We start from the raw sequence: 24778 nt of genomic DNA on the forward strand, positions 1-24778 counted from the left end.
TTTGGCACCAGTGTGCATGCTCACGCACGCACACACACGCACACAGACATTCAAATCACACACTGGAGCCTTTCTGCTTTTTCATCGTAGGACAAATGCAAAAAATTGTTGAAGGAGGGCAAATGTGTTGGGTGAACTACAATGTAAATAACTTGGATCTAGACTAACTGCACTGTTGTAGGGTCTCTGACATAAGTATCTCCAAAATTAATAATGATTGCTGGGGTTGGCAGAAGTTCAGGAATCAGTTTATTCCCTTTATTACAACAATCATCTAATCATCTCCCCACTTACCTCACCCCGCCCTCATATGCCTCAACAAATATTTGTAATTTACAATAAAAACATCAGGAGGAAAAAAAGTGAGCAAAAACATACCGGACAGAATTGTTTCCTGACAGTATATGGCCTGGCGATGACAGAGACAGAGAGAAAAGGTCATCTTTATTATCACCCAATTCTAATATGAAAAATCCTGTGAGCACCTATTTTTCATAACACACTATTCTTTAGAATCTGTCTTCACTCTGGTGAATCTAAGTCTCCTTTCGAACTAGGCTGACCATGCATCCTGCTCTGCCCAGGACAGTCCTGGTTGCTTACTAACAATTAGTGACACCTGTTGCCTGGGTCAATGGTTAATAAGCACCCCCTGGTTTAGACAATAAGCGTCTCAGTTTACATAATAAATTATGTAATCTCCCTAACTGTAAAAGAACTAAGAGGCAATCGGGTGACTATTTTAGTGTGTGTAGTGCTGTTTAGTTTTTATGTTGACGATTTCTCCAATTCTCAAAACAACCAAACACCCTAAGCAAGAGCTGCTGTCATTGGATACACAGGCTTTTTAGCAATGTGTTAGTTTTCTGTTGCTGATAACAGAGTACCTCAAAGTGGGTATTGTTCCTTCCCTGGTATTGAGTCATGGCAGTGTAGAGGTGGAAGGGCCTTCAAGAAGTTTTTAAATACTATTTGGGGAAGGGGAGTGGTGACGGACCAGTAGAACCTTTTTTCCCTTGAAATCTTGCTCAAGACCTTACTGCATAAAACCGTGAAAAGCAAAGCTTCACTGGTGGAACCAGGAAGTAAAGGCATAGATGCCCAGAGTCTCACCCTCTAGAAGATTCCCTTCTTTCTTGCCTGTCCTCAAGAAAGCCCCTGAAATACTTCCTAAGCTGGCTCCTAGGAACATAGTCTGAAAAATACTGTTCTAGTCCAATTTGCTTAATTTACAAATGAGGAAACTCAGGTTCATTTCTTCAGCCCCCGGTCACACGTTACAATTTCATTTTCTGTACTGGTAATCCTACAGAGTTGTAAGTCAAGAGCAGTGAGGTCCGCACTAATTGTCATGGACAGCTGCATCTCCTAAAGAGCTCTGAGTGCACCTTGTAACAAGGAAACACACACTGATGGGTATTCAATGCTTTTCTAGACTGTAACTAGTCGACTTAAACACAGTCATGCAAAACAACCAAATGTGGAGCCTATGTGTGTTTCTTTCTCCAGAGGAAAAGGAGAATAAGAGCTAATAAGAGGTATTAAAATAATTTTAAAAATTAAGACTCCAGAGCAAATATACATCCTACTTCTAAGAATAGCTACCAAGAAAACCACTGAAAAGAATATTAATGATCTATGAAGATATTTATCATAGTATTTAGTAACTCTAAAATGTACACATTTGGGGGGTCTTCAAAAAGCCCATGAAAAGATCTGTATTATCTTTCAATTCTATTTTTCTATGACTTTCTGAAGTACCCTCATAGAAGGACAAAGTGTGGAAGAGAAGGGGCAAGAGAAAAAGAAAACAGAAGTGAAGGTTGTTATTGAGCCAGTGGAATTCGGATGATTTATTTTTCTACCTCTCCCAAACTTTCTTTTGAAACAAAGCAAAACAAAAGCAGAAACACGGAACGCAAAGAGCACTTACCACGGAGACTTTGCTCACTATGTCTCTTGCAACTGCTAAGCCCTGAGCGAAAGTGCGGGCTGCTACAAACGCACGCGTGACCTGGAGCTTCAGTTTCCGAGGGACGTCCCCAAAGGGCTTCAGCTCCTCGGTGTACTTGCTCACACATTCCAGATAATCATCTGTGAAGTGGTACTGCGAGTTCACCAGGCGGAACATCCGCTCCAGAAGGCGAGCCCAGAACTCATTTAGCATTTCTTCCAGGTTCACGTTCCCTGCCACGTAGTAGCGCTTCAATTCTACGAAGAGATCCTTAAATACCTCGGAATTTTGCATGTATAAACGGCCATATGTCTTCACAAACATATCGTTCAGGGATTTCTCTGCATTTTCAAGTAGTTCTTTGAAGAATTCTAAAAACAAAACAAAGAAGAATGGCAAACAGGGATTCTGGTAATTAAGTAACTGAGAGCTTTTCAGGTAAATTTGATTTAAAAAAAAAATCATGAAATTGGAAAACATGCTTGTATATAGGGTGAATTTCTTTTGGAAAATTTGGCATCTCCGATCATTTGTCAATGAAAGGAAACCTATGTCGCAAAGTCACTTACATATGAGGGCACTTCAAAAAGTTTGTGGAAAAATAGAATGAAGTGATAGTATGACTCTTTCCATGAACTTTTTGAAGAACCCTCATATGTGTCTACGTCTAGAAAAGGGGGGAAAACGAAATTTTAAACCAACAACTTTTCAGGAGTCATCTGTACAACAACAAATTATACCATTCTTTCTCTTTGTCACAAGGCGAATAAAGAAAAGCTGGACAAAATGGGCACATGAAGTTTAAAACATGAGGTTTCCCAGAACTTTTTACTGAAAAAAAAAATCTAAAACAAAGTTAATCATGTCCCCTAACTGCAACTGAAGACCAGGCTGAGTGTTTTCAAAAGTTATTGTTTCACTTGGGCATGATTTTTTTCTTTTTTCCCCTCTTTACTTAGGTACGTGACATGCAGGAAAACTGCCTGGAAAATGCTTGAGTCCAAGAAAAGTAATAAAACACCCCTAGAAGTGAGCATACATGTTTTTTGAAAATATGTTCTTGGGTGTTCCCTGTGACATTAGTATAAGCTAGAGGTATCCAAGTTGACCCTGGGTTCCTAAAAGATTCATGTAGTTACATAATGAGACTCTTTCCAGTGTCCCGTGTGTGTGTGTGTGTGTGTGTGTGTGTGTGTGTGTGTGTGTGTGTGTGTGTGTGTGTGTGTGTGTGTGAGAGAGAGAGAGAGAGAGAGAGAGAGAGAGAGAGAGAGAGAGAGAGAGAGAGAGAATGCATAATGGATTCGACCACAGACTTTGTATCATTATAAAACATGGAAAAACAGCTGAAAAATAGAAATGAGAACACCTAGTTATTTCCGATTTATATTTCGGCCACCACACAGCCACAGCCTAAGTGTTAAAGATTTTAATCTCTTAAGTACAAATGGCAAATTAGTTTTTCTCCTGGAGCTTTTCTCAGGAAGTTCAAAGAAAAGAGGAACTAACAGAGTATCTATAACATTAATCATTAAAAAAAAAAAAAATACCAAGATGGTATAAAAATAAACACCTCATGATATCAAGTTTATAAGCAGGAAATACAAAAAAATACCAAAGCAAAATATAAGGACCACATCAAATAAAAAACTGTCTCTAGGTGAACATGGAGCAGAAAAGAAAACATGGTTCCTGCTTCAAAGCCAGAACATTGGCAAGCTTACCAAAACACACTAGTGCTACAAAACCATTCTCTTCTCACATTTGGTGGGCAAATCAGAGGCCGACCACTAATTTCCAATAGTTTTCAAAACCTGGACTGAGTAAACAGAAACCTTCTGGAGGGAGATGGACGTGGGTGACTTTCCTTACATGCCAAGAGACTCCATACCAGTGCCGCTCAAGCCCCTAACTCATCACTACGTAGTTCCTTGAGAATGAGGGCAAAAGTCCATAATCCTCCCTGGTCCCAGCTTTGGAAACCTTGTATTTTTATTTTTATTTATTTATTTTGGGGGGCCTCTCTCCTTTTCCTTTTATCTAGTTTCTCCTTTCTACTACTGCTTGTCTTTTATCTCCTGGGGTTTCTTCAGAGAAAAAAAGGGAAACGGATTTCCTCTGCAGAGTAAACAAACAGGCAGGTCATCTCATCCTCATTACAAGTGCACAGCTGGGCATTTTACCAAAGTTCTCTCCCTGAACGTGAGAGGGCAGGAAGCACTCAAATCAGCTACCTGGGGAGGCCTTTTATTCTCTCCAAAATCTCAAGTGGTTTTCAAAAGTGTGGACCTGGGATATGCATGCATCAATACCACCTGGGCACTTGTTAGCAATCAAGCCCTTGGCCCCACCACACTTACCGAACTGAATCAGAAGCCCGGGAAGTGGGCCCAGCCATCTGTGATCCCGCTGTACCCTAAAGTTTGAGAACTATTGTAACTGATGAAACTTCTCCCGTTTCACCTCTCACTGGCAAAATCACCAACAGCTCAGGGGCTGTGCTGAGTGTAAAGCACTTAGGGTAAATGTTAATGTTTTAATTAAGGGAAAATGTCTTTCCAGTGAATTGTGATTTTAAAAATTTCTGTTGCATTTCTAGGAGTGATTTTCTTTTTGATGTCTTGGGGACAAATTTTCTCGTGTGGAACTCTTTCAATTAAGTGTTAAGGTAGATGATTAAATGAATGTGGCACTTTTCTAGAACTCAAAGTTGGGGAGTCTGAGGGTGAGAAGGAACCTTAAATGTCACCTGGTCCACATCCCATATCATGCTTGAATGGCTAGCATCCTTGCCAAGCGGTACTTGCTCACTGGGGGTATAAAACAAGGCACGCATAGGTTGTTATTACATGTCCAATGTGTTGCACACATAGCTCTCACATGTTGGAAAAATAAAGCCTGGTCATTGAGAACAATATGCAAGCCTTGTGTCCATCCAGTGCTATTAACATGTCACGACCTAAAACAGCAGATTCCAACAGCAACCACAGGTCCTTTCCTATACTGGATTTTATTACACGAGTATTGCTCATAAAATTGGCACACATCAGAAGAAACTAGATGTTCAGAATTATTTGACATGTGCTTTCATACTCAATCAGTAATTTTCAATACTCACTTGGATTTTTGGTTTGGGGGAGGAGATGTAGTGGCATGTCAAGCTTAGTTTTAAGTTAAAGTTTCTAAAAACGTCAAGGGGTTCATCCTTTAGGCTTTAAAGTGCTACAGGTCAAACAAACGCTAAGACACAGAACATTTTATGGAAAAAGTAAAACATTCTTAGAGTTCCTCATTCAGGTCAAGAGCCTATGGGTTGATGTAGCTGTATACAAAGTAGCTACAGAGGAGAGGGAGAGGAGAGAGAGAGAGAGAGAGAGGGAGAGAGAGAGAGAGATTATACTTTAAGAGATTAGCTTGGTGCTATATACATATTAAATAAATCCTAATTCATTTTATCATTCAGAAAATTTATTTCCTTTCATTCACATTTTAAAAGACTCTAACGTGGTCATATAAGTTGCAAAGATGAAGACCCTTTGAGTGGGCACGTGGTTAATAAATGCTTAAGAAATTCTAGAAAACTGATATAACAAGTTAAAACCTTACAATTTATCAAATAGCTATGCAATTTGACAAGTACGTACTGAGTGACTGTTACGGGCTCAAATCAAAGCACGCAGTTTTATCACGCATTTTCACCTTCTTCTTGCCCAATAAGACTGTAATGAAAGTTTCTAGAAAGACAAATTTTCCCCATTCAATTCACCTTTGCTATAATTCCACTCTCCACACATGGTTTTTTGAGTGCACCAGAGATTTTTAAAACATCTACAAAATTCTCACTTCTTTATTTCTATAGCAAGTCCTTGAATATTCATCTGTTTCACCTATGGGAGTCAACAGAACAAAAATCAAGCGATCCAGAATACCCAAACTCATTTCTCCTTTAGACTTATTCTTACTGGCCCCTGTTAAATGGAACTATTCTACCTATGCTTTTTGCCTTGTAAGGATGGCAGACATAATATAAATTCTAAAATCCATACCAATTAGGTACAATATCAACTAAAGCATAATAATTTGCTATTAGGAAAAAAGGGGGGGGGAAATCCTTTTGTATCTGTTTTTCCTATTAAACTAGCAGCTCTCATATGTTCTTATATGATACTTTCACATCCCCACTCCCCCCTTTTCTTCCTATGACATTTCCTTCTACAATGAGGAATGGAGTGCAAATTTGACATTCAGGTCCCAGTCCACAGCCGTCAATGGCAACTTCATTAACTCCTACAATGCTCATCTCCATTTTCCTCCCATTATTCTCAGAACTCAGGATCAGGGTCAGATTTTAACTGTTGAAGCTGAGTTAATTGGAAGTTGGATCTCCCTTGCAGCAACTGCTCGTATTCATGAAAAATGCTGCTCAGGGAATCTGTTTTAAGTGAATCTATTGGTGTCTGAAAGTCAGAAGTGGTGGTTTATAAGCATTTGAAATACGGTGTCTGTGATCAGGGTTTCTTTCCCCTTCAATTTTCAGTTTGGAGGTGTAAGTATATATGTTCTATGCTCACGAATGGCTGCTTAACACAGGGATGGAAATAAACACCTTAACATGCTACAAATCTAAAGCAGCATGACACAGTGAGAAAAAGAATGGGATCTTTCACTTAAGAGCTGTAAGACCTTGGTTGGGCAAAAGGCCAACCTCTCTGAGCCTCAGTTGCCTCTGCTGCCCCATCTATAAGATGAGGCCATTATCACTCACATCATATGGATAATGCCTGGCACACAGTAGATGCTCAATAAAAAGACACTCTTAGTCATATGTGAGGTGATACTGTCAGTCTTAGAATTTCTTTATATCTACATTTTTTAAATCTCTTAAGACTGGCTTTTTATCTTTCCTAGTGGAGTCAAACATTATCCATCTGGGGGAACATATATGAGGCCAAAGCTGCTGGAGGTCTGCTGAGAAGACCCAAGGCCTTGTAAAACTGGGAGCTGTTTATACAAAGGGAAATGCTTAATGGTTCTACCTTCCAAGGTTGTGAAATGTCCCAGAGATCTATGAGGGTGGGAGAGGCTACTGAGTGAAATACAGGGAACAAGAAACCTCACCCCGGGAAGAGAAAAAAACATCACACACATATAAAAATTAAGAAATTAAGAATTAATCAGCAGGTCGATCTCCCCCCAACCGTATTTCATTTAGATACTACCTTCTTTGACAGAATTCAGCTCAGTACAAGGATTGAGCTAGGGGACTTTAAGTACTTTCCAGTTCTAAAATTTAATTATTCTTAACATAAGTAGTACCAATTTAACATGGGAAAAACTAGAGTGAAAAGGCAAAACTTTTCCATATAAAAGTTTTCTATATAAATATCCTGTCTCTAAAAAAAATAAAAGAACATCATGTACACTGGAACTTCTATCTCCAGCCACTTGTTTTGCATTAAATAAACACTCAAAATTCTTGAAACAGGTCAAAGGGCCTGCAGTTCTGCTATTAAATGCCATTAGTTACTCCTCTATAAACAATCAACTATCTGGCTATTGATTAATGAGCTAAAAGGCATTCTAGAAGTAACTCATAACCTTCAGAGATTGGAAGCCCTCTCTATGCAATCCATTTGCTTGGTGCTATAAATTATCACTTTGGATTTACATTATTAGGAAGCTGCCTTTTACATATAGGGATTAATTTCCTTTTTACTATAAATGCTGTATTTCATAGCCCTAGTGTGGCATGCAAACATTAAGTTACCACATCAACAAAATTCCTAAGGAAAGGAGCCTCTTTATAAATGCTACAAATCATACTTTTCAAACTGTTAAGAAAACCTAGAGTTATCCCCATCTATTCTTTCACCGGAAATCAAGTATTTAATGAAGAACTAACATAAGCATCTACAAATGTAAAGGAAAAAAGGAGAATATGCAAGCATTTCAATGACAACCTGAAACTTTGGTTTATGACTATCTCCTTCTCCGTCTTGCCTTTTTGATCGAGTCTGTGGTACATTTTTTAATGGGCATTTTCCACTATCATGGCATAAACTCATTCCTCAAGAATGCCTGCTAGGGCATGGTGTACCAAAAGGACATATATTCAACTAATGTTTATCAACTGATAGCAAATCAATAGGCTGTTCCTGGGTAGACAGGCCAATTATCAGGGGCTGTTAGCATATCAAAGAGTGTTAGAGGATCCCACCAAGGTAGGATCATAGCTTTCCTTCCCAAGGTTAATTTTATCCGTGAATGCATTTTGAATGCTAAGGCTCCTAGGGAGTAAATACAGTGTTCATCTTCATGGCCCCTGTCTTTTGCCAACATGGTCAGGGACACAGGCTCAATACTGTAAGGTCCCTTCTGCTGGCTATCATTCCATTTCCACTAAGGGCACTCCCAGCACCAGCTAGCCAATTGGCTTTAGCACTTCCATATGATTTTGCATCTAGAAATGCCCAGAGAAGGCCAAAGGCACATATAAGTAAGCAAGGAAGCTGAACAGCCTTTGCAAGTGTTCCATGTACTAACCTCTATGTGTATCGGTCAGAGGGGCACCATATGGCTTCATATACAAACTTCATAAGAGAGTCTTATCTGTTCATGATCTAATGTCAAGAGAATAATCAGAATACATAATAGCATAAAGACTGTCATTCCAATTTGCATGCATGTATATGTATGATTTACGTACACAAAAAGACAAGGTAAATACAGTGATTATTGGGTACTGGGGATCAAGGGTGACCTTTTTTTCCAATACATGTTTCTCAATTTTGTTCCCCTAAATTTTTCAGTGATATTTTATAATCAGAAAAATAATATTTCTTTATGCTTTCAAAAGTAACTTTATTTCCCTTTATTCCCTTCATTCGGTTGACTCCCTGGAGGCTCGATGTATTTTTTCAATTTTTTCCAAATTGTCTGCAGTGAGCATTATAATATTAAAGAAACAAACATTATTTTAAAAACATCACCAAAGCAGTTCCTACATTTTTTATCAAGAAAAACAATATTTTTTCTAAAATGTATTCCTGATTGTAGCAACTTGAAAAATAGGGAAAGGTTCGAAGAAAATATAAATTTACCTATAATCCTACTAGTAAGAGAGAGGAACAAGAGCTTATCTATCAAATTTCTTTCCTGTCTTTTTCCTATGAAAATATATATTGTCACGTGGCTGACATTAGACTATCTTTAAACTATCTGGTTTCATGTAACTATTACATGGTTTGCATTTATTTCCTATTTTAATAATTCTTCAGAAACATCATTTTTAATGACTGCATACTATGATGCTATATGGACAGATCATAATGTAATCATTGTGAAGCGCTTAGGCTTATTTCCAATTTTTCACAACTATAAATATTGCTGTGATGAACATCCTATTAACATCCTACATAAAACTTTATGCAGATCTATCTTTCCTTTGGATACATACCCAGCAGGGGAATTACTGAGTCAAAGGATATGAACATATTCAAAACTTCTGACACACTGCCGAATTGATGTCTAGAAAAAGTGTGCCCATGTACTATCCTTGCTGTTTGAATCTTATTTGTTACAAGAGTTTCCACGGTTCTGCTAATTCTTTCAAGAGAGAAGGTGGTGGAGATGGGCGGGGATCACGAACAAGAATAGACTGAATCCTGACTGGCTTGGGAATTCTCAATCAGTTGAAGTCAGTGCTGGATCAAGTCAGCCCTTTTCTTTGCCTTGGACAGATAGACACATGGAAGAGGGGTAGGCCAAGATGAACAACATGTGATGAAACTCGCAGGCCCAAAGTTCAACAAATGACAGAGTCCACTAGCAGTTCAGAGCTGAAGCTCTTCTGTGTATTCGCTCGCCTCCCAACAGGTCAGCTGCGTCTTGCTGATGCCATGACCTTCTGAAGAAGTCCGAGCTAACAGCAAAGACCCAAAGTGAAAATGCTTGGGGGCCCATAGAAGCCGCACAAGCATTTTCAATCCGATGAGACAGCCAATGCTAGAGCCACAATTGGTCACACTTCAGGTAACAACTCAAAAGGCAGAAAACCTTTGTCAATAGAGAAATGTGTGCGTTTTGTCTGAGCTCTTGATTTGATTACAGTAAGCTGGCAGTAGCTCATTCTTGTCAAGTTTCGCAGAGTGAGTATAAAAGAATTAGCAAAAAATACCCGGCATTTTAGTCTCTTTCACATGAAAGGAAAAGAAAATAGAATTGTAAAAGAAAGAGTAGCAGTGCTTTCCAACTAAATCAAAGACCATTAGCACGATGTGGAAGGCACACGGACTGCATCTGCAGGAAGGCCAGAAGGCAAGCCTCTTGTCTTTCTCTGCACTTTTGTGGCTAGTCAGCCTGTGAAAAGTTGCCCAGTACACTATAGCCAAGTTTTAAAATACATCAAATTTTAAAAAAATGTCTTCTTAATGAAATATGAGGCAAGGATTATAAACCAATCAGTGTTGTATGTAATGTTATACACTTCTATGACACACGGTGTGGATGTGTTAGACTTTTTTGAACCTACAAACCTCCCTGGAGGTCTTGAGTAAATATGGCTGTGCAAAGGATAATAATAAATCCATAGGTTAAAAAAAAAGGGGGGGGGGTCAGGGACCAGGAAAAGTCCAGAAATTTCAGCTTAGTTGATGGCCACTCTTAAGGTGAGTGGACAGCTCCCTTCCACTGAGGCCATTACTTTCATAGACCTATGAATTCTCATCTCTTTAACTCACTGAGTCTCCACACCGATCTTTCTACTGCCTTAATGAAATGATGGACAATATGAGCTAAAATTTTCAGTCAGTGATTAAAACACAGATTTGGCTAACTCTGAGGAGAGCTTCATGCCCTGCCTCTGTGAAATGAAAACAAGAGGGCTTGAGGGCTTAAGGGAGGGGCAGCCACTCTGGTTTACACTTGGCCCATGCAGATAGATGGGACAGACAATTATTTCTTTTATGCAAGTTTTAAGCTAATTCAGAAAATTTCTACTATTATTCAAGTTAACAAGCTTCAGGCTCATGGGAGGGTTTTCAAAGACCTGGTGAAAGTAGCTGAGAGTTAAGAAATGATAGGGGGAAAACAGAGGGCACCATACAGACGGCTAATTAACATCTTGTAAGACCTTTTACTAAAGCAGCTGGTCTAGTCACGTGTTTAAGATTCACAGAATTTTTAGAACTCAAAGGGTTTTTAGAGAGCAGCTAGCTCAACCCCCTCATTTTATGGATGGGAAAACTGAGACCCAGTTAATTGCCCCAGGTCACAACAGGTTCACTGCAGAACCAGGCTGACAATTCAGTGTATTCTGCCTCCCATCCGAAGTTGCTAAATTTGCTCCTAAAATGACAAAGTAAAGGAGTTTTCCCAGTAGACTGGCATCAGACAACATCTCTATTTCCTTAAGATTTCTTTTAACATGCAAAATATCTAGCAAACAGTTTGATTCAGGGAGTTGTTTAGCAATAATTTTTCTTCATAGATGTTACATCATTTTTACTATGTAATTCAGAAATATATTTAACACAGCAGCTCTAATCACTTTAATCTATTTAGGTTTTTGATTTAACTATGTGCTTCTTTTAAAAACTAATCTCTCACCAAATGCCACACATTTCGGGGTGGGTCTTTTTGCTGTGGTCCTAAAACACAGATTATGCCCCACTTCTACTACTTCTATTCCCTTTGGCAAGCAATTCTTTCCAACTCCCCTGAACTGAACATGTGATTAGCATATTCATGAGACAACTGATTCAGCTATGTTAATTAGCAGTGCTACTACCAAAAACAATTCTCAGAACTGGCCAAGAGGGGGAGCAGCTAGCTCTGTCACTACCATGCTCTGGCTCTGTGTCTCCAGCCTGGGATTAGGATTGTAGATTTCTGGTATTGAACATCCTAAATTAAATAGTGGATAAAAAAGATTATAAAATAATACAGAGACAAGTCCTCAAACTCAGAGGTTCACATTAAAAATATGGCAAACCTGAGAATTTTGTTGGGAGGTGAAGGAATGCTGCCAAAGGAAGTGTTCCCTTGGACTTAACTTAGGTCTGAAAGCACACGCACACGCACACGCACACGCACAGTTTATAACTTAATTGATTTATAGACTGTAAGTCTCTTGAGATAGGCAAACAATATAAAGTTAAAAGTATAGAACAAAAAAAGGAACTTACAGATAAGAAAATTAAAGAAGGCATTCATCCCTCAAATCTGATGACTTCAAAAATGCCAAAGCTGGCACTAGAATCCTGACCAGTGGTCAATCATGGCAGAATGATGGAGAACCAGGATAATGGAATGATTCTGGGTAACAGAAGGCTAACTTCCTACAAGCCCCCAAACCTTATTTTTTATTGAAAAGTTTATTTTCAAAAGTAATTTTCCCTGCCATTAAAAAAAAAGTGGTATCTCATAGACACAGACAAGTCTTGATAGAGGAAGTTGTCTGGGCTCAGGGTCACCACTTTGAATCTACACTGTCAGCTTGGAGGTGGCAAAAGATGCTCCTTTGAAGTTGCTTGACCCAGTATGTTTCTATGTGTCGTTTTGCTATTTCCTCACTACATGTCCCCAGCTGTCTTGTGCAACCTTGCTACCTTATCTTGGTTCCATAGCCGCTATCTTGTTATGCTGCCAAACTTCCTTTCTTCCATTCACGCCAAAGACGCAGGGTTTGGCTTTTATAATAGTTTGGACAATTCTTTGACCAAAGCACCCACCTTTGGATTTCTGAGAGTCAAGACACCCTCTATGGCACTTTACTCAACATCCCTGAATCTTTAGGACTTGAGAAGTATTGGCAGGCTGTAATTGCCAGCCTTGAAATCAATAATCAATCAATGCAGCACCCACTAGAGGATTATGATTTGCTGGGCACCGGTCAACTGAGGTTTTACTGTATCAAATTATTTCATCATTTCAGAAAACCTAACTTGGAGAAAATGTACAAAGTATTCCAGCTCTGTTCTGCTCTCCAGACCAAACATTATTTCAGCTACTACCCTTTCAAAAAATGTTAACGTATGCTCACTAATTTTATTGTCTATGCCATATTTTAATTTGAAGGCAGAGAAACAAACTGGAGTTTCATAATCATCTTTCCTGATAAGTTTTGAAACGGATAAAAACACAGTGTTAACACAGGCACTTACTGAATGTGAAACCTGGTAGGGAAGGGTAAGAGAAACTTCTGTCCTTTTTTTAAAAAAAACATATGTTAACACTTATCAATAAAGTTTCTCTGTGTGGCATTTTAAAAAAAAACTACACACTGGAATCATAGGAGTAGTGCTATAAAGCCATGGGGAGCTAGGAGGGGAGAGAACAGCTAAACCAACGCAATGACTGTGGCTGACATTCCAAGAAGAGAAATGTCTAAGAAGAAATGGGGTGACTTGGAGGAGGTGGCCTTGGAACTTGAAAATGACTTTATCTCTATTGCATCATGCTGTCAATAGGAGAGTCATTTCTAAAGAGCAGGATTTTTTTCCTTCTAAATTCTATTATGAAGCCCCCAAGTGGTAATTTTTAAATATCGGCATCTCAAGTTTTCAAAGATGACCGCTAATTATCTAAGTTTTCTCCCTGAAGTAAAAGAAAATGCTTACATTATTACCCTGAATGAGAAATGCCATAGTCAAGAGAATACCATTCTCTTCAGTAATAATAATAATAATTATTTTTTAGTGATCAAGAGAGACGGAAGTGGTCTGATGATGTATTTTTGCCAATAACACCCATTTTCACGTGGTACTGACATACTGATAAATACTCTTAACATGAACAGCATGTGTGGAGGGGAGTATGGGATAATAAGGGAGGATATATAGATTATTCCTAGGAGATATATAAATTATTCTCATCCATCCAGGGAAGGGAGATAGGATTAAGACTAAACACAATTTGGTACACAAAGTATTTGGGAAAAAAATGAGTGCGATCAATGGTAAACTACATACACAGTATTTTAGCTCAACTATATCATAGATTAAATATGCTCTTGTGATCTAGCCTCGGACCCTAATTCTTATTAAATCGGTTATAAGTTTCAAACAACAAATCTCAAAGCCAGCATTTGAAATACAACCTGTTCTTTAGCTGGGGACTGCTTTATCAGCCATATCAAATCTAATTTAGTCTATCTCACCATGGTAACAAGCCCTTTGCAGAAATACTCAAAGACATTTCACATCTAGAAAATTTGCCTGGTACTTCTTCACCACACATAATGTCAAGAAAAGCATGCTTCAAAGGTACTATGTAATTAGAATGGCCTTTAAAACAGGCACAAAGGAAATCACTCCTATTAAAATTAAATCTACTTCATAACAACCTTCAAACTGAGTGAACGGCACCAGAGAAAAGAATCCTGAGGTGTTTTGAACCCCATATTCGATTTTTTTTAAGTCTGCTCTCTGTAACATTGCTTCAGATAGTATTGAAGTGCCTCTCATTTGGCTCATACTGGCTATTTTCTTTACTATTAAAAGAAAGTGTGCATGTGAGAAGCCATGTCTGGTACAGGGGACTAGAATGGGTTCTGTCATGGCTTCACACAGAAAGACTTCACCAGAACCCCAGATCAAATAAGGCTGGCAAAGGAGCCCAGCTTCATGAAAACTACTGTAGTAGCCACTTCTGGGTCGCTGCTGCACAGACACTCAAGAGCTGAGCTTTGCGCCTATCTGTGTTCTGCAGAGCTTCTAGGAATTCTAGTTGTCTTTGGGGATCCATTTTGAAGTTTAATTTGAAGTCTGGCATCTGCAGCATCTTTACGGTTATTTTGACTAAGACAGTTTTCAGATGTCTGCTTTTTATTAGGACGTCTTGGGGTTTTTTTAAGTGACTTGCGTCAACAACACTATTCTGTGTTCACCCCCCAAAAATAAATGAAAGCATGTAAATTAAACTCATCTCCTATTTGGCTCCTTGTGACCATATTTCCATAATGCCTACCATACAGATTCCAGTACATCCAGAAGGATTCTAGCAAAAAAGCTGCGGGGCTAACTTGTCCCTGGGATCCAACAAGGCGAATATCTTGGGAGAAAACTTAAGCACTGAGGGAACAGAACAGCTCTGAAGAAGCAATTGTCAGGTCTTAAATGTGACTTGCATAACATACCATCAAACTTCTTGTAACGGGAAGCAAAGACAGCTTGCAGATGATTGCACTGCTCGCTGACCACACTTTTGAAATCATCTTTACTTTGCAGGCTATACTTTTCCTCCATCTCTTGAGAGCAGCAGGTATAACCCTGGGGACAGATCTTCAAATGATCACCTGGAAGATAAAAAGTAGGAAAGTCAGTCTCTATCATCAAGTCTAACATCCATCAAGTCCAAGGGGGAAGGGTTTGATTTAGGTACACACAGTCTGGTTCACTTCAGTCTGTGATGTTTCTGCAAAGGCCCAGGCGTCGTGTATATCTAAAAAGTTTCATGAAGCCTAAAAATATTTATCCCCTTCTTGAAAAAATACAAACATTTAAAGCCCCCTCTCCAAAAGGCAAAAAAAACTTTTCAGGGAGATGCTAAATCACAGAAAAACTCATATGGCCAATAAACAGGATAGAGGCCTGGCTGGTTAGCTCAGTTGGTTACAGCACAGCCTTTTTAACACCAAGGTCACTGGTTTGGATCCCTGTACCAGCCAGCCGCCAAAAAACAAATGGGGTAGCATTCAGTATCAACCTACGTCTCTCTTATAAATTCCCTGAGATTCTATGCTAAATACTATACAAGTCACGCAAATGAGACATAGTTTTTCTAAATTTGGGAGTTTACGCTCCAAGAGAGATCATCTTTGATCAAGAACAATTTATAAAATATGTGACAATAACGAAAGACTGAGTAAATACATGAGCTGTAGTCATACTGCGAGGAAGCAGAGGGATTCATGCATTTCAAGGGGTTGTGAGCAAAGAGGAAACTATGGGAGGTCATGTTGGATAGTCTGAGTCTCTGGTAAATCACAAAGGGGTGATGATAAACGATCCTCAGTTTTTAAGATTTTCTGTCCAGCATCTTCTGTGCAGATGTCAGGGACCGTATCCACCTTATGATTCTGTGTGATGTAGCCATTCATCCCAGTATAGACTAGCAGCTTCCAATAAATGGAATCTTTATGGAGCCCTAAGAGTCAAGGACAGTGTCAAAGACACATCACTCCACAGCAGCCCAACCCAAGAAGCATCTCTCTCCCTCCCTCACACCAACTGCATTCTGCTTGCACTTTGGAGGTGAGGATTTGGAGGGGTTCTTTCTATAAGCCCCAGAATTTCCCCCTCGTTCCTCCTCCATCGCAGAACAAAAATTGTGCTTTGAAGTGACAATGCCTCTCCCTTCATAATGACCAAGAGATGCGGTGCCACTCAAAAAATAAACCCTACAGGGTACTATCACTTTAGTCACTCCAATATTAATTGGTGTGCTGTTATTTTGTTCAGAGGTTTGTTACAAGGATTCACTTTCATGGTTCCATCTGCTATTGCTATGGTTCCATGTTTCGTGTAAGACAGAAGAGGTCTGAAAAGAATCAAGATCTCGGGAACTCAGGAAAGAGTATATTGAAGACATGTGAACCTGTCAATGGTAAGTGTGACCAATAAACAAACGGCTGGAGAATGGAAAGCAAAACTTTCTAACACTAAACATGGGAAATGAAATGGGCCACAGGCTGGCCATTGCTGCTTCTTGGCTGTGTGTACTTCCAGGAAATAGGCCTTCACATAACATAGATACCAAAGTAGCTTTGGGATGGGAGGTTTTTCAGATAAAATTGAGTTGGCAGTTTATTTCACTAAGTTGTCAACTGCACATATGCCAATAATTATATAATCATATATGTTCCCAATCATTCTTCCTTCCTGGCAATTAAAAAGTAAGGAGAGTGTTACTGCCAGAAAAAAAGGGGTATGCAGCATTAAAGGACTACGGAAGGGAGCGGGGGTTGGAACGCAATCTTCAAATAACCTCCTCACCCAGAAACTGCTAAAAGTTTCTTTTGACATTTCTGAAAACCTTGGTCAACAGATAATTCTACTAACAGATTAAAAAAAGGAAAAAAGAAAGCTTGCATAATAGAGTTTAGAGCTGTGAAGTTGCAGAATATCTTAGATCTCATTAGTGAAAGAAGAAGGGTTGCTAAGGCTCAGTTTTATGGAAACACCTTTGTTACAACCAAAAACAAAACTCCCTCTTCACTAGCTTAACAAGTTCACAGCAGGCCTTTGGGACACATAATTAACAGAGAGAGACTGCGTTGTCTCCTGGTTTCAGGGTTGAGGGTTTCCTCCACTATAATCTTAACACAAAAAACAATATGAAGGAACCCAAATTGTACAGGGATACGACTGTATTAAATAATACATATCACTTTTCATAGAAAATTAATTGGAATGCTCAGAATGAGAATTTAACACACATAGGGCTATTTAAGTCAATTACTTCACAATAAGGGAGCAGAAACTTTTCAAAAATTGTCACAGGCTAAAATTAATCACAGGTTAGGCTGTTTTTCAAGCCCCTGCAAAGATTCTGTTGTGGTATACATTAAATTTCCATGGCAAAACAATTCGTGAGTTGGGAAAATCATCTACGTTCACCTAATCTTAACAAAGTTCACCCATATAATAAAGGATCACTTACTGGATCCTATCAAAATAGGCTTCTAAGTTCAAGGAAAAGCACCCCTTTTCCCCACCCCTAATACACGTGTGTGTGCCCCCACACACCCTGAAGCAAGAAAATACTAAGAGACAGCAGGAAAGAATAATGGTCTCCATTGAAGAAGGTGCTAGACATTGAGAGGTTTAAACTTACCCACAGGAATTTGACACTAAGTAAAGATATACCCTTCAAAAATGGGTAGCAGCAATAAAAGTTTTACTGGTAACCTGCTGAAAGCAGACAGCATCGTTCACCCTGGCACACATAAAAGGCCCAGCACGGCCAGGCACTCCACTCACCTCCCACCCACCAGGGGCCCTCGGTGGGACCTTATGGAGACCTGCTCATACTTGAACACTGGAGTACGTCTTTATTTTGTCAATACCTAATAAAATAAAAAAAAAAATCGTGCACTTTCATCTTAGAAATAAGATCTGTCCAGGAAGATTTCGCCTAGTGGTGAAAGGATGGCCTTGTGTAAATGATGACAACTTGGCTAATGTTTCTACTAGGAAAGTTGTCTTCCCTTCAGTGCACAGTTTCCACTCCAACATGCTACTTTTGGTTATAGCCTTGAACGCACCACTTATTCTGTCTGCATTTCTGAAAAGCATTACTTGAAGATGTAGTTTGACATTCTTGCCAAAAGCCCTGAGACACATGCAGTACAAGACACACTTGTGAATTAAACCCCAAGACATACTTAGGCTACTGGGGATTCGGTGCCATAACCAGTTAGTGCTGATGAGAAGTACAAGGAGGAAACGGGGACAGCCCGGGTGCATTTGAAAATGGAATTACAGCTCCACATTCTGGCGAGAATCTCTGAGAACTCGTGCAACTTACTCAATTTTTTAAAAACGGGAATAGCTCTACTTTAAGTACCCAAAGTAGTTTATTCTGAAAGCCACGGCATACATATTATTTGAAAGGCGTTCTGTGTGTTTGAGACTGCTTCTAAAATGCTGTGTCTAAATAAGAACTGCCTTTTCCTTCTGGAGATGTCCTTTTGAAACCTGATGATTCTACATACTTCTCATTTAAGAAAGATGTTTCTTTTAGGCTAAGTGAGCTGAACACAGGGAAAACTGAATCAATATGGGACAGGTAGACAGCCACTGTGGGGGTAGCACTGGACACTTTTTAAAAAGAGCCCTAGGTGATTTTGATAAACACCCTTTGTTAAGAATTATTGCTGGAAAGGTTTCAGGATTTGAGCTGCACATGAGTTTGGAATAGCAGTTAACCAGATAATCCACTAGCTCAGTAAGCTGTAAATTATGATCTACAACATCATTTGTCTCCCGTTTCCCTCACTCAATCTCCTGCTTCCGTGACCCTTGATATAGTTTCTTGAAGAGATATAGTTTCCGTGTATCTCTTCAAGTCCCCTAAAACTCTCTTGTCTGCTTTCCACTCTCTTTTTACTGCACCTACACTGTTCTTTCTTACTCCCACCCCACCCCTTTAACTGTGTATAATATGAAACCGAAAGGCTTTTTTTTTTTTTTTTTAATTTGTTGTACTTGTTGAGAGTTCCTTGTTCTTAATTTTAAAAGCAGGTGAATTGAATGCTTTATGGTTTTCTAAGGAAGCACCTAAATTAAGTTGCTTTTTGTACATGGACCTTGATTAGTTTTTTTCTTCGTGGGTCAGTGGCCCTCAATAGAAAAAAGGTCCCCCAGGCCTGTCCTAGGAGGCTTGGATGGGATTCAACGAAGCGTGCTTTTAAAGCTTAACTCTATGGCATTAAAAACAAAACAAAACAAAAATCACTCAAAAGAGCCAAACTTTTTTCAATCACACCAGCTCTATGTAATTTCTCTTTAGTCTTAATATCAATGCCTTAGTTTTCAAAGCTGAACAAAGACAATCACAATAAATTACTACTCGATCGTGCCGAGTGTGTACTGGTTCTTTTTTTGAAGCACTTCAAATCAATGGTTAAAGGAGTAGGCATTGAATATGAGAAACCTACTCCATCATTTCACAGCGCTCTGGGGTGAGCGATGTGTAGAACTTTGCTTTCTCACTTTATCTCATTCATTCCTCTCACCAAAGCCGGGCTCTGATGTACAAATGGGGTGCGGCTAGTGTTTGTTTATTTTCAGTTGCTCATAACTCAGATCCCTGTAGAAAATGTATATAAGTGGTGGTTAGGTTCTCAGCTTATTTACTACTAACTTCACTATTTTCAACTATACCTAACAACCATTTTCTACATCTCTCTCAGAAAATTCATCTTGAAATACAACTAGATGTCAAGAAAATGTCTCTCATTCTCATGCTTTTTGGGGGCTGAGGTGGGGTGAGGACAGAGGAATACTTGTGGTTACCTTGTAATACTTGTGGTGTAAGCTTTCTATACCTGCAGGAAACAAAGTCAATCTCTAGTGATTTTAAGCCCAGTGTCCTAAATGGAAAAACAGCAGCCAGTACAGACACTGGCACAGAATACAGCAGTGTGATTTGTAAGGCAGACATTCTCTTTACCCAGACTTATCTGACTAATAAAACATCCAAAATGACTTTGGTAAATAAAAGAGACACAAACTGCACCATAAGGGTGAGGACTGCAGTGAGGAACATTTGTGAAGAACTGACTGGAAAGCACTTTGTAAACTGCAAATATAAGAGACCATGATTTTGCACTGGCCTTTTTTTTTTTTAACCAAAACTTTATTTTAAAAGCAATATATATTTATTGTAGAAAAGTAGAAAACTGAGGTAACTAAAGAAAATGAAACTCATGCCGACAACAAGCTTAGTGCGTTAGTGTCTCTTCCCAGACCTCTCCTCTATATGTTCACCTTGCTCTACTTTTCAAACCTCAATCAATTTGGTCCATTTTAGTACCTTGGTTTAGCTTAAACTATGGGTTTAGCTGTGCCCCATGATTATTTTCTACAGTATCAGATAACCATGAAGCAATTGGGCCTTAGTGGACAGAGCACTGGGGGTAGCAACCAGGAGAATGGAGTTTTTAGCTTTGATTCCACCATTATTTGCTCGGTGCTGTGAGGCAAGTGACTTCTCTGATGGTCTTTGCATTGGCCTTTCTTGAAGTGAGCGACTCACTTGGGTTATGAAGAGAACTTCACTCTTTACGAGAGGTTTTTAAGAAGTGAATTTAAAAGGTTCCTAATACTTAACACTACAGTATTTGGATCTTTTATTCTGTAGGGTTAATGGTGGTCTAGGGATAAGACGACTGATCTGGGAGTCAGGAATATGGGTTTGAGTTCCAGCTCAACATGATTCACTGAAGGCTCTTGGGAAAAATCAGTTACCCCCTGGAGCCTAAAAAAGCCCTTTGGAAACAAGGAAGCATTGTGTAAATGTAAAACAGTGCAATGACAAAACAGAGAAAGAAATGAAAACATTTATTACACTCGGATAAGGTACTGACGTTCTGAATGAAGAGACATTCCTGACAACTTGTACTAGGTGAGGGAGTGGGACCAGGACAGCAGTACCATCTCTCTTCCAGCTAGCTCAGGAAGATTTCTTATTGGAGGTGGGAATTTGGAGGAAAGAGCATACCAAGTAGGAGTTGAGCGGCATGCCCACGTGATGATGAACTGACCAAGCACAGACATTTAAAGGGCCTTCAAAATGTGGTGTCCTGGATGGGGTCCTGGAACAGAATAAGGACATTGGGGGAAAACTAAGGAAATCAGGCAAAAACTTGTATGTGAAATGTTCACAGCAGTATTATGCATTACAGTCAAATTTCCATCAACAGATGACTGGATAAACAAAATGTGGCATGCCGTATAATGGAATATTAGTCAGCCATAAAAAGGAATAAAGTTCTGATACATGCTACAACATGGCTGAATCTCAACAGTGAAAGGAGCCAGTCACAAAAGTTCGCATCATAGGACTCCATTTAAATGTCCAGCATTAGGCAGACCTAGAGACAGAAAGTAGATTAGTGGATGCCCAGAGCTGGGGGATGGGAGAAAAGGTGGGCTGATAGCTAAAAGGTAAGGGGTTTTCTTTCTGGGGTCATGAAAACATTCTAAAATTGATTTTGATGATGAATGCACAACTTCTGGAGTATATCAAAAGCCACTGTTCACTTTAAATGGGTGAATTATTTGTTATATGAATTATATCTCAATAAAACTGTTACCAAAAAAACTAAGGAAATCAGAATAAAGTATGACTTTAGTAATAATGCATCAATAATGGTTTATCAATTGTGACAAATGTACCACACTAATGTAAGATATTAATTCTAGAGAATACTGGAGTGGTATATACAAAACTCTGTGCTTTCTTCCCAATTTCTGTAAATCTAGAAAGAAAAAAGGAAGCAAGCAAGCCTTGGCTTTCAAAGTAAAAAGGATAAATACATGTGGCCAGTGGGGGTATAGGGGGACTTTTATCATGCTTTCAAAATATATAAATGCTTGATATAATTCTAATATTGGGGAGCCACACTAAGCTATTATTTGCTGGGGCAATTTTCCTAATCCCTCAATTGCTACTTTACCCTTTTTCTAATTGTTATTTCTTCTGAAAGTAAAACAATTTCTTGCTATTGGTCTGAAGCGTTACCAAAATAGTTTTCTGCTTACTTCTTAGATCTAAATTCAGGTAGCCACAAAGAGAGCCAAAATGCAGGTTGCTATATAGCTCCAGCTCCTCCAAGCTACCTAAGAACCCCATGAGGAACATACATGCTGTGCTTCATGGGAACAAAGAAAGAAAATTTCTAAAAGTTTTTAATAATCCCAGGGGGGTGGGAGAAGTATACATTAATCTATCCTCCCTCCTTCCAAAAAGGAGTGAAATTACTGCATATAATGTGCTATGTACATCGAAAGCCTGAAGTCATTTGACCTAAACCTTAATAATAAAGCACATAAATTACAGTCATTACGCAGATGTATGATTTGCGATCACCTACCAATCAGTAGGAGAAATGCAGCTAGTTAGCATTTTGCAAAACCTTGCCAAAATATAGCTCTGAAGGGCTTAAGACTGCCAATTATTTTTAGGTCCACTAATCCTGCAAGGTAGGATAGAGAAGGCTAACCAGAAACACATACGTTTCAAAAATCAGTTTTAACATATTTTTCTAAGAATAACTCTGTGTAAGTGTAGTTGAACAAGTTAGGGTTACTACTCTAAAACTCCACACTTCTTTTCAGTGAGCTTGCAACAGCTTGCAACTGCACTCCAGATTAGAAATCAAGCAGGACTTCTTACCACCCTTCAAATGATAAGCAAATTATGAACTGAAGTTACTATCTGACAGTCTGAGATCCCCAGCAAAGGTTTACTGAGGAAGGCACACCAAACCAAACTGAGTGAATGGCCTGAACTGCACACCTTGACTTTGTGTCACCATTACTTCTCAGCAGCTAGACCCAACTGCATCTATTTTGCACATTTATTTACAAGCATTACCTCCAGGACTCAACAGGAATAATAATACTCCTCAACAATTCTGAGGCTCCTGTAAATACGTCCTAAGAAGTCAGTGCTAATAAAAGGCTCAAGGAAATGTGTTGGAGGCCCTTGGGGGATAGCTAGGGGCAGGCAGGAATAGACAGCAATCTCTACTTGTTTTTCAACTAACAAAAGAAAAGCTTTCCTTTTTTGTCAATGATTCAGGGGCACAAACTTTGGTAGCATCATTTCAGAATTTCTCTCAAATACTAATTTACAATTTTCATTGGGCTCATAATTTAACAGAATGCCTGGGGATAAATAAATGATTCTGAATCATACAAGTGATTTGAAGGAGCCACATGTGAATTTCAAGCCCTTTAAGCATTAAAAAAATAGAGACCCTGAGGTTTTTCGTTACACAGTGCCTATGAAATTAAGATTTCCATAATTCTCCTCAAAAGTCTTTCTTCTGAATTGTTTTCATACATCCCCCCACTCCAACCCCAGCCATCTCAGAGATTTTCTTTTTCTAGAGAGGGAGGCATAAGAGACTGGGCAGAGACTAAGATTCCCAGGGTTGATTGCATCTGTTACAGTCTCATTCCAACTACAAATACATTCCAACTACAAATAAAAAGCAACCTAAGTAAGAGGAAACAATTGGCTAGGACATTTTTTCCTTTGGTGCCCAACAATACCTCTGGAACCTGCTTCCCATCCCTGCATCATAATCCCTAGTGGACCCAGGCCACGGCAGGGCCACCTCTAAGGTAGCTGATCAGAACAGGCTCAGAGGGAGGGTCACAAGGATTCCCAGGGTGCGGAAGGGCTGGCCACCAGCAACTTGCCCTTTTTGGGCATCCCTGGTGATTGCCACTGTGGGGGTCTCTTGTGCACAGTCACAGAAGACCTCAGAGAAAGCAAAAGGAGAAGGGTGTCAGGGAAACGTCGTTGGAGACACTCCTTCCCTCCTCCTCCCAGGGGGTTGATGGAACAGCAAGTGATTTTCCTTATTCTTACCAAATAATCTCTAAAGAAGTCCCAGGAGCCCGCAACAAGGAAAGGGTCAGCAGTGGAGCTCACCCCAAGTGTAGAAGAAAATCCAGTGGGGTGGGGTGGGGTGCTCACAGACATCAGACACTCTAGTAGAACGATTAATGCCTTTCGTTTTATACATAATTCACGGGTTGTGTGGGTCATGAACATTTTTAACATTACATTCTTTTCCCTTTTGTAGTAATGCGTTTATTTATTTTATTTATTTATTTATTTATTTATTTTGTCTTTTCGTGACCAGTGAGCGCACCGGTCATTCCTATATAGGATCCGAACCTGCCGCGGAGCGTCGCTGCGCTCCCAGCGCCGCACTCTCCCGAGTGCGCCACAATGCATTTAGCTTGGGCAACAGGGAAGATAAAAACCCTCTAACTTTCTTACTCTCCCTTTCACAATATACCTAAAATTGCTGACCCCAAAACACTACACTGTGAGAAGACGTTTTAGTAAATCTACCATACAGAAAAAATAGACTAGTAGAATAACATATTCATTCATCATGAATTCTCCAAAAGGTATTTTTCCAAATGGCTGTCTAGAAAGCTTTTACATCAAGTGCTAGCAAAATCCGCTTCCTCGCATAAAGAAAAATGATTCTGTAACATCAGGTTTCATGCCACACAAACCATTCTTGAAAATTCTAGCCAGGCATCGTTGAAATGGTGGAGGGGAAAGAAACATTTA

The 24778-nt window shown here is 39.3% G+C and overlaps 1 protein-coding gene across 1 annotated transcript in view; it reads right to left on the reverse strand.

Moving 5' to 3' along the window:
• GPC4 (glypican 4) overlaps positions 1-24778 on the reverse strand; it is a 100320-nt gene that overhangs the window by 18927 nt on the left and 56615 nt on the right. Inside the window, exons 2-3 of the mRNA XM_063083519.1 lie at positions 15087-15245; positions 1934-2325 (exon numbers count right to left, since the gene is read on the reverse strand). Of these exons, the coding sequence (XP_062939589.1) occupies positions 1934-2325; positions 15087-15245 (551 nt within the window). The remainder of the gene's footprint in view (positions 1-1933; positions 2326-15086; positions 15246-24778) is intronic.

This window comes from Cynocephalus volans, chromosome X (assembly GCF_027409185.1).
Source record: "Cynocephalus volans isolate mCynVol1 chromosome X, mCynVol1.pri, whole genome shotgun sequence".
Lineage (NCBI taxonomy): Eukaryota > Metazoa > Chordata > Mammalia > Dermoptera > Cynocephalidae > Cynocephalus > Cynocephalus volans.